The sequence below is a fragment of the Nerophis ophidion genome, linkage group LG16, assembly GCF_033978795.1.
Source record: "Nerophis ophidion isolate RoL-2023_Sa linkage group LG16, RoL_Noph_v1.0, whole genome shotgun sequence".
Taxonomy (NCBI): Eukaryota; Metazoa; Chordata; class Actinopteri; order Syngnathiformes; family Syngnathidae; genus Nerophis; species Nerophis ophidion.
This window is the reverse complement of record NC_084626.1, coordinates 11,272,624-11,284,199: the sequence shown is the minus strand read 5'-3', so window position 1 is coordinate 11,284,199 and position 11,576 is coordinate 11,272,624. Positions and strand designations below refer to the sequence as shown.

The window sequence follows — 11,576 nt, the reverse complement described above, 5'->3', positions numbered from 1 at the left end:
TTTAAGTAGATCCAGTGTCTCAAGATGCAAAACTTCCGATCGTTGGTCCGCACATATTACCGGCGATGCTAAGGCAAACATGGCCGAATAGCATCAATAGCTATTCGTTCAATAGCTTCAGTTTCTTCTTCAATTTTGTTTTCGCTATCTGCCTCCATACTCCAACCATCCGTTTCAATACATGCGTAATCTGTTTAATCGCTTAAGCCGCTGAAATCTAAGTCTGAATCCGAGCTAATGTCGCTATATCTTGCTGTGCTATTAAATAGTATTGGCATGACTGGATGACGTCACAGGAAAATGGACGATGGCTTCACAGATAGCAAAAATCAGGCACTTTAAAGCTTTTTTTAGGGATATTCCGGGATGGGTAAAATTTTGAAAAAAACTTCAAAAAATAAAATAAGCCACTGGGAACTGATTTTTATTGGTTTGAACCCTTCTGAAATTGTGATAATGTTCCCCTTTAAGTCAAGTCAGTGACAAAAGGTAAACATGGTAGGCTATAGGCTATTAGGAGCTAGCTGTTGCGCTGTCGTCGCATTTTACGGCGTGGATCATTCTCCCAAGATGCAGCAGGAACTCTGGAGGCAAGGTGCAGGTAAGGAAATTATTTATTCCTCATAAATCATTGAAATACAAAAACACAGAAAAGTGTGCTGATGGCGTGAGACTTACTCAACCTAATGTGTTGCATGAGAGCAAACAATAAAACCATACAGTGTGTGGCGAAAAGCAGGTGGTGGTAACTCTCTGATTAGTGCCCAGGAGCAGGTGAGCGCCACGAACCCCAATCAGAGGCAGGTGAAACTAATCAGCACCCATGGTAACCAAAACACAAACCCAGGCGGGCTGAAAACAGAACTGACATGATAAAGGGTAATACATGATAAATAGGTTAGTGTGTTTCATACCTACCATTATTCTCTGGTTGACTAATTCCACCTGATCAAACCTTTTCTAACATTCCACACTACAAGATAATACAAGTATGTATGATTCCGTCTGATATTGTATTGGATCAATAGCAGTATCGTATCAGAGAAAAAGTTGCATCAGGACACCTTCATGATATATTAATACTGTATATATTATTTGTCAATTAATCATTATTCATGGGATTGACATGGCTCGTTGTCCATAGTAGTAACTGGTTAATTAACACTAATGCATGAATTATCTGCAGTAAAAAATCTAATACATGAATATTGCTGTTTATATTAATCAGGGATCTCAATTGATCAATGGTTTTATTCAGATTCATCACAATTTGGAATTTTGGCTTAATCATGATTGATTGGTGATGACTTGCTTGCATCGTTAAAACTTTCTTAAGAAAATACCCCAAAGTTTGTACACAAATGCACTTGTATTGTCAGAATGTCATCCAGGAATGTTTTTCAACGTGTAACTTGAATGCATGTTATTTATTTGCACAAAACTTGCTGACAATTTTATCTGAAGTCCTTTCAGGCTACAGTTTGGAGTGACATGTGCCAGCGAGCACACCAGTCAGAGTCTATCAATCCATCGAAGTTTATTTGGACTTCCGACTCTCGCTCAACACTCCTGGTAACACTCAGTTAATCGCTACACATAGTCACACCATACACATATCTGGATTAAGTTCACACTTCATAATATTGTATTTAATAAATAGACCTAAAACGACGTCCCAGCATCTGTGGCATCTCCTTCTTCCCCCTGTGCCGTAACACATTCATTCACTTTTTTCTTTCCTTCATGGATCTAAACTTTACCATTGCCGGTAGTTTTTTCTATATTTTTATTGTAATATTTTCAGAATGCATTTGTTCTATTTTTGGCCAAAGTAAGATATGGAAAACAATCTGAAGTTGTCCTTGTTTTTTTCGTTTTAATGCCACAATTTAAATAGTCCGGCCCGCGTGTGCACATATTTTCCTCCATACGGCCCCTGAGTTTAAATGAATTGTTGGAATTGGGGGTTAAATCACCAAAAGTGATTCCCAGGCGCGGCACCGCTGCTGCCCACTGCTCCCCTTACCTCCCAGGGGGTGATCAAGGGTGATGGGTCAAATGCAGAGAATAATTTTGCCACACCTAATGTGTGTGTGACAATCATTGGTACTTTAACTTTAACTTGAACTTTGACACCCCTGGGTTAAGGTTAAACATCATGTACGGTAAAAAATATATATACGTATATATAATTACATGATTAATCTAAGTGTGTACAGGGTGTGATTAATCATGTGTTAACTAATACATTTTGACAGCTTTAGAATGAATATAATATTTACACAGTACATATGCAGCCTTTGCCCATTGTGTTTCTACTAGCCGCAATTGCAGTGTTTGGCGTCCTCTGGTGGAGATTGTAAGCATTACATGGTAAATTGTTCATTATTCTCTGTAATTATGGGCAACCAGACTTGCAAACACTCCCGGATTATTCGGGAGACTCCCGACATTCAGCGCCTATCCTGAAAACCTCGCGGGACAAATTTTCTCCAGAAAATCTCACGAAATTCAGCCGGAACTGGAGGGGGCGTGGCCTCAGCTCCATGCGGACCTGTGTGAAGTGTGACAACCTGTTTTTACGTCCACTTTCCCACAATACAAACAGCGTGCCTGCCCAATGACGTTATAACTGTAGAATGATCGAGGGCGAGTTCTTGGTTTCTTATGTGGGTTTATTGTTAGGCAGTTTCATTAACGTCCTCCCAGCGCGTAAACTTTACACAACAACAGCAGCCACGTTTTGTCTACCGTTAAGCAGTTTGTCTGCCGTAAACAGCAATGTTGTGACATTGTGCATTATACAGGACAATACTGCCATCTACTGTACGTTTTGGGCCATGCTAGGGAGAGATGGGAGATTCCAGACTCTAGTGCATTTGATGAAAGCACTTTTGTGCGTGCTACACAGCAATGCATCATCAGAGGGTGTTCAGCATAGTTAGAAAAATAGTGACAGAGAATAGAACAAGGATGGACAATTCAACCCTTAACTCAATAATGAGTAGATGAGTGTTATGTGAGTGTATACTGTATGTGTAAATAAATGAACACTGAAATTCAAGTATTTAGTATTTCTCTTGAATATATATATATATATATATATATATATATATATATATATATATATATATATATATATATATCATCATTGTCACCAACGTCCCACTGGGTGTGAGTTTTCCTTGCCCTTATGTGGGCCTACCAAGGATGTCATAGTGGTTTGTGTTCTGGTTTGTGCAGCCCTTGAAGACAGTAGTGATTTAGGGCTATACAAGTAAACATTGATTGACATATATATATATATATATATATATATATATATATATATATATATATATATATATATATATATATATATATATATATATGAAATACTTGACTTGGTCAGGATGCCACCCGAACGCCTCCCTAGGGATGTGTTTAGGGCACGTCCAGCTGGTAGGAGGCCACGGGGAAGACCCAGGACACGTTGGAAAGACTATGTCTCCCGGCTGGCCTGGGAACGCCTCGGGATCCCCCGGGAAGAGCTAGACGAAGTGGCTGGAGATAGGGAAGTCTGGGCTTCCCTGCTTAGGCTGCTGCCCCCGCGACCCGACCTCGGATAAGCGGAAGATGATGGATGGATGGATGGATGACTTGGTAAATTCTAGCTGTAAATATACTCCCCCCCCCCCCCACACACACACACACACACACACACACTACCCCCCAACCCCCAAAGGAGGTCTCAAGGTTGGCAAGTATGCTGGGCAACATATATATAATTGAATTATTATCTATAAACTTAAATATGCAGTTTTGGCTATCAGGCAGTGGGGTCCAATAAAAATCAACTTGGCTCAAGTGGAGTAACCAGAACAGGATCATTTATTGCAGATTAAAATAAGTTGATGTTGTGAATAGATACATATGCAAACAAGCAGAGAACAGTACATTTATAGCAGGGGTCCCCAAACTTTTTGACCCGGGGGCCGTATTGGGGGCCAAGCTGTATACATATATATAAATATATATATATATATATATATATATATATATATATATATATTGTATTTCCTTGAATTGCCGCAGGGCATATAATATGCGCCTGCCTTGAATTACTGCCGGGTCAAAATAATTAGCGCATGCTTAGTATTACCGCCTGACACTTCCCCTGTCATCAGTTTCAAAATGGAGGAGGCTGATTTCAATACCGGTAATTTGAAATCGCATAAAGGGAAGAAGATTAAGAGCTATTCAGTAGGATTTAAGGTCCAAGCTTACATCACACTCAAATTTTGACTGCATACCTTTGGTTAGTGCCGGAGTGAGAAGAGGTTCTAAAATAATTGGCGCATGCTCACGTTTACCGCATGCCTTTGGTAAGCGCAGGAGTGAGAAGAGGTTTTAAATTAATTAGGGCCGCGGCGGAAATTTAAGGAAATACGGTATATACAATCTAAACTGTCTTTTCCTTAAACTGAACAAAAGTCATATGTCAACTGATGTTTAAAAACTCTACACTCGGAGTCTAATTTATGTTTCCCCAACAATTTCGGCATTTTTCCCCTGGTGCACTAATTGACTGAAAGATCGCACACTTGCCGCCTTTGTGGCGCTAGCGTGATAACGTCCTGTTACCTCTGGGAAAAGAAATTTTTAGACAATATGATTTGCTTGAGCGGGTAGGAGACCCAATAACAAGCGGTAGAAAATGGATTGATGGATAGGTGAAAAAGGACGGATTAAAAACAATTAATAAATACCATTTTTACCCGCAGGCCGGATTTTGGACGGGCGGTCCGTATCTGGCGTGTAGTTTGGGGACCCCTGATTTATAGGCTGGTGTGTTTACAGGAATATGAACAATGACGTTTTATTGAATGAAAAGACTTTGCAAAAGCACAAGTGAAACCATATGGTCACAGCATAACCACACAAGTAAAAAAAGGAGAAAATCTTCTTCTAGGAGGAAAGGGAGAGGGGGTCTAAGGTCAAACCTACCCTCCGTCTGATGTGTGTGGAAGTGGGTGGTGATGGTGTGTGGGACTGTGTGTGGAGTGGCTATCTGGGCTGTGGGGAGGCGGGCGGGACTGAGCCTCCATGAGGGTGCCGGGTAGAGATGGCGTGTCCAGGCTGTTGTCTGCATACAACTGCATGGTCGCCCCCTCCTGGACACTTTCCTTACTGCAAGACTGGCAACTGCAGTGGAAGATCCGCTCTACCAGCTTGTCCACGCGGGGAGTCTCGTTGTTACCTGGGCAGTCCAAAGTCACCTGTGTGAACACACACACACACACACACACACACACACACACACACACACACACACACACACACACACACACACACACACACACACAGGTTATCATTTGGAATGGGGACCAAGTTTTTGATCATGACTTCGGGGGACCACCCTTTCTATAGGTTGTAGAGACATAAAAAAATGAGGTAAAATAGCCACTGCCCAGTTAGCTCATACACGTCTTTAAATCTCTGGATTGATGAAGTAATGTGCTGATAATTTTTACTGGGGACACTGGGGAAAAAGATTTAATAAGGTTCGTGGGGACCAAATTTAAAAAAAAATAGCATAATTCACACAAATTTGTACGTGACTACTGAGGACCATTTAAAAAACAAACCATCTTTTTCATGGGGACCAGGTTGAAGTGATTAACTATACGCGGAAGAAGTGTGAGCAGAGCAGCGAGTGCAGTACCAGCTACAGCCCGATGAGGGGGCAACATGTTTTATGAGCCAAAGCTTAAAAATCCCTTAGGCATCTCCAGAATGGATCTGACTATCATTTAAAAAGGTTTCCCTTTAGGGGACCTGTTTTTTTGTCCCCACACCGTCAGAGGTCCCCTAAAGGTGACTGTGTTAACAGAGCGATGTCCCCATTAAGTAAGCATTGCCAGAACACACACACACACACACACACACACACACCAAATGTACATTTAAACTAGTACACTAACTTTATTAATGAAATAAACACATTTATGGCAGAGTGTTGATACAACTTTTTCACTGCCAATGCGATACCTATATTGCAGTCTTGTACCGATATCAGCACTAATAATACATACTTTACTTTGATGAAAACTGTAATTTCCCCTCGGGTATTAATAAAGTATGTCTGATTCTGTCTGATTCTGATTTGGACTTATTTTGTGGTGTGCAATGTTGGACATGCTTTGATGAAGTGATCTGTTGTACTAACGTGGACTCTGCATGCTGGATAGAAAATAAGTTATTATTTCACTGTTATATCTTGTTTTCTTGCACTTGTGAGTCTCATTGGCAGATATATGCATTCTTTTTATTCCATTTCCGGGGTGTGTTGCTGTAGTCAGGAAGCAATCTTTGGCATTCGTACCAAAAAGTTCTATTTTGGTTTCATCTGACCACATGACATTCTCCCAATCCTCTGCTGTATCATCCATGTATCCATTTTGGTATAAACTCAACTCGAATACTGAGTTGCATCCCAAGAACACCATACCTACTGTGAAGCATGGGGGTGGAAACATCATGCTTTGGGGCTGTTTTTCTGCTAAGGGGACAGGACGATTGATCCGTGTTAAGGAAAGAATGAATGGGGCCATGTATCTTGAGATTTTGAGTCAAAACCTCCTTCCATCAATGAGAAATTTGAATGGTTGACCAAATACTTGTTTTCCACCATAATTTACATTTAAATTCTTTAAAATTCCTACAATGTGAATTCCTGGATTTTTTTTCACATTCTGTCTCTCACAGTTGAAGTGTACCTATGATGAAAATTACAGACCTCTGTCATCATTTTAAGTTGGAGAACTTGCACAATCGGTGGCTGACTGATTACTTTTTTGCCCCACTGTATATGTATATACATACATACATACATACACACATACATACATACATACAGTACATACATACATATACATATATATATATATATATACACACATATATATATATATAAATATATACATACATACATACATATACATATAAATATATACACATACACATATATATATATATGTGTGTGTGTGTGTATATTTATATGTATATGTATGTATATACATATACAGTATATATATATGTGTGTATATATATATATATATATATATATATATATATATATATTGATAATATAAATATTCATTATGTGTGTGTATGTGTGTGTGTTCTAACATAGCTTCTTTCCTTAATGTTGACTCTGTACAGTGAAATTGTATTGCATAACCAAAGAAAATTAGCTCCAAGCTTGCGCAAATGTTTTGAATGCATTTATTTAATGTTGAAATGTCACAGAAAATGTATTGTGTATTTTAAAACATTCAATAGTTTATTTTCTACAGAAATGAAACAAATCTAATGTTTTTCTTTTTTTTTTAACCTAATTAAAAAAATAAAAAATAAATTCTTAACACAACTTTTTATCTTAATTTAAAAATGTTTTTATTTAAAAATATTAAATATTTATTATTTTGCTGCGATGAGGTGGCGACTTGTCCAGGTTGTACCCTGCCTTCCGTTCGATTGTAGCTGAGATAGGCACCAGCGCCCCCCGCAACCCCAAAGGGAATAAGCAGTAGAAAATAAATGGATGGATGGATGGATGGATGGACGGAGGTAGCGACTTGTCCAGGGTGCACCCCGCCTTCCGCCCGAATGCAGCTGAGATAGGCTCCAGCACCCCCCGCAAACCTTAAAAGGGACAAGCGGTAGGAAATGGATGGATGGATTTATTATTTTAAATAGAATATAATTTTTAGTATTTTAAAACAATATTTTAAAGTTAAACTCTAACAGAGCTTTTTACCATCATTTTTGCACTATACAGTGAAATGGTATGGCCTCGACCTTTAAAGCATTTCTTTTATGTTAGAACGTCACATAAAAGTTATTTAATACCATATAAGTTACACTGACATATGTCATGTGTGTTCAGTTTTCAAGTGTTTTGGTGTCATCATAAAGGCCTACTGAAACCCACTACTACCCACCACGCAGTCTGATAGTTTATATATCAATGATGAAATATTAACATTGCTACACATGTCAATACGGCCTTTTTAGTTTACTAAATTACAATTTTAAATTTCCCGGGAGTTTTTTCTTGAAAACGTCGCGTAATGATGACGTGTACGCAAGACGTCACGGGTTTTTAGGAAGTATGAGCACTGCACACACACAGCCAGAAGGCGTCTGCTTTAACCGCATAATTACACAGTATTTTGGAAATTTGTGTTGCTGAATCTTTTGCAATTTGTTCAATTAATATTGGAGAAGTCAAAGTAGAAAGATGGAGTTGGGAAGCTTTAGCCTTTAGCCACACAAACACAAGGTGATTCCTTGTTTAAAATTACCGGAGGTGAAACTACTATGGATCAGAGCGGACATGGATCCCAACCGAATGCCAACCAGCAGGTTTCGGTGAGAAAATTGTGGTTAAAAAGTCGCTTCTTACCGGAGATCAGCTGAGCTTGTGCCGCCCATACAGCTGCCGTCGACTTCCCTGAGACACTGCGTACACTTCCGACTATCAGGTACTTTTAAACTCACTGAAAATCTAGCAACACAATAGAAAGATAAGAGATTTCACAGAATTATCCAAGAAATGTGTCTAAAAACATATGAATCCGTCGCAATGCAATCGCGTTTTTTTTTTTTTTTTTTTGTCCAACGCTATCATAATCCTCAAACACGATTCTTTCATCCTCGCTCAAATTAATGGGGAAATTGTCGTTTTCTCGGTCCGAATAGCTCTTTTTGTTGGAGGCTCCCATTAAAATCAATGTGAATATGTGAGGAGCCATCAACATGTGACGTCATCGTCTGCGACTTCCGGTACAGGCAAGGCTTTTTTATTAGCGACCAAAAGTTGCGAACTTTATAGTGGATGTTCTCTACTAAATCCTTTCAGCAAAAATATGGCAATATCGCGAAATGATCAAGTATGACACATAGAATGGACCTGCTATCCCCGTTTAAATAAGAAAATCTCATTTCAGTAGGCCTTTAAAAGGCTTTCAGCTGGAGACAACCTGTATTATACTTGGAATAGGTAAAGGACTACTATAAGCTATTTTCCTATCATCTGAAATAACAATAATGTATTGGAAATGCTGCATTTCAAGATGTGTAGTGAAGCCTGCTTTTCTTGACATCGTGTGAGAACTTTTTGCAGCGAGGGTTGCAGACCAAAAAATTGAAGGATGGGGGCCATTTTGATTGAAAAAAACATCCACATATCAGCCATATGTGACAGAGAAGATGATATCTGACAATACATCATAAACAATCAATTCAACTTTTTATTACAATATGCCCAAGGCCATAAAAAAAAAAGAAAGGGGCCTATGGGGCCACACTTTGAATGCCCTTTCTTTAGACTTTTTCCCCCAGAATATTTGGTGTGGAGCCATTCCTCGGTATAAATTCCTATCAAGTGGAAGATGTTGCACAAGCTAAGCGGGAGCTCCAGACCTCACACAACGTCGCCTTCGCTGTTTGCATTGAAAGCGATCATTCAGCACTTTCATCAGGATCGAGCTGCTTCCAGTCGTATCCTCTTTCATGAGAACTGACTTTGTTATTTCCAGCCACAGTTAAAGTCATGCAACAATAATCATAACCACCAACATAAACATCCATTTGAGACTAATTAAAAGTGAGTTTGGCTTGGATTCGCTGTCACACACACACACAAACACACACACACACACACACACACACACACACGCACACACACACACACACACACACACACACACACACACACACACACACACACACACACACACATTCTTCTATTTGTTACCTTCTTGAGATGTACGAAAAACGCCTACCTCCTTAGGGCCACCCTTTCTACATTTATAAAGATTTATATCTACAACATTAATAATATATGCATATTATGCAAATGTAGTGAAAAATTATTTGGAATTTCACAAGAAAAATGTCACAATTTCACAAGAAAAACGGAGCATTTTGGGAGAATTATAATAAAAGTCGTAATTATACTCAAAGCAAGTCAAAATGTTACAAAAAAAAACTAAACGTGTGCAATATTATGATAAAAGTTGGAATTTGACTCAATAACCGTCGCAATTTTACAAGAAAAGCTTAACATTTTGACAATTTTATGAAGAGTCGTAATTCTACTCGACAAAAGTCAGAATTTTATAATAAAACTTTAAAATGTTGGCAATATTATAATAATCATCGGAATTTTACTTGGCAAAATTATGACAAAAGTCTGAATTTTATATGACACATGTTACCATTTTGCGTTAAAAAGTAATAATTTCACATACAAAAGTAATATATTTATGAGAAAATATTGCAATATTACAGAAACAGAAAGAATATGAGAAATGATGCCCAGAAAAAAGTCGACAAATTGTGAGAAAAAGACTGCTTTTAATGAATGTATTTTTTTCGTTCGTTTGTTTTTGTATTATTTACTTCAAGTTATTACAGTATGTCTCATAAACATATTTATTTATTTTTTTCCATTGATTTTGGCCAAAGGGGGGCACATTTCAATTTCTTACACACACTTGTTATTTCATATGTTGACCAGAGGGGGAGCACTTTTAAAACCGACACACAGTCAATGTGAAAAATCCCTCCTTTTTGGGACCACTCTAATTTTGATAGATTTCCCGACCAGGGGTGCAAATGAAATCTCAAAGTTTTGTTTTTTCTAATGTGCTTAAGGCCGATGACAAACAAGTCACGGAACACAGGTGGCTCTGTGCCGCACTTTGGGACACCCAGCTGTAGAAAATAACTGAAAACAACCGGGTGCTCTTGTCATATGAAGGATCTTTAACAAACATTTTTTAAGTAGCTTCCTAAAAACAGCAGAGCGCTCCTCTCATAATGATAGTCATACGGCAGTGGTTTCTCAAATGGGGGTACGCGTACCCCTGGGGGTACTTGAAGGTATGCTAAGGGGTACGTGAGATTTTTTAAAAATATTCTAAAAATAGCAACAATTCAAAAATCCTTTATAAATATATTTATTGAATAATACTTCAACAAACTATGAATGTAAGTTCATAAACTGTGGAACTCCTTTGTCCCACACGCCATTAGACTGTACAACTCCTCTCTGGGACGGGGGACGGGGGTATTAAGATGACAGGAGATGCAAAACATTAACAGTGCAATACCTTTTCATAACATGGTCACTACTGACTACTTTGTCTTGTTATATTCTTATTTTACTGTTATATTGTTATTCCCATTGTTTTTATTCTTTTTGTAATATTTCTCTATTTTGTTTCCTTTTAAACCCCCATTATTTACTTTTTACTTTTTTTAAATTGATCTCAACTCTGTACACTGCTGCTGGAATTTTAATTTTCCTGAAGGAACTCCCCTGAAGGAATCAATAAAGTACTATCTATCTATCTATCTATCTATCTATCTATCTATCTATCTATCTATCTATCTAAAAGAAATGCAACAATGCAATATTCAGTGTTGACAGCTAGATTTTTCGTGGACATGCTCCATAAATATTGATGTTAAAGATTTCTTTTTTTGTGAAGAAATGTTTAGAATTAAGTTCATGAATCCAGATG

The 11,576-nt window shown here is 38.2% G+C and overlaps 1 protein-coding gene across 2 annotated transcripts in view; it reads right to left on the bottom strand.

The window, feature by feature from the left end:
- Positions 1-3,847: 3,847 nt before the first annotated feature.
- nbl1 (NBL1, DAN family BMP antagonist) overlaps positions 3,848-11,576 on the bottom strand; it is a 39,061-nt gene continuing 31,332 nt past the window's right edge. For both annotated transcript variants that reach the window (XM_061875600.1, XM_061875599.1), the window contains exon 4: positions 3,848-5,258. In XM_061875600.1, the coding sequence (XP_061731584.1) occupies positions 4,983-5,258 (276 nt within the window). In that variant the 3' untranslated portion in view covers positions 3,848-4,982. The remainder of the gene's footprint in view (positions 5,259-11,576) is intronic.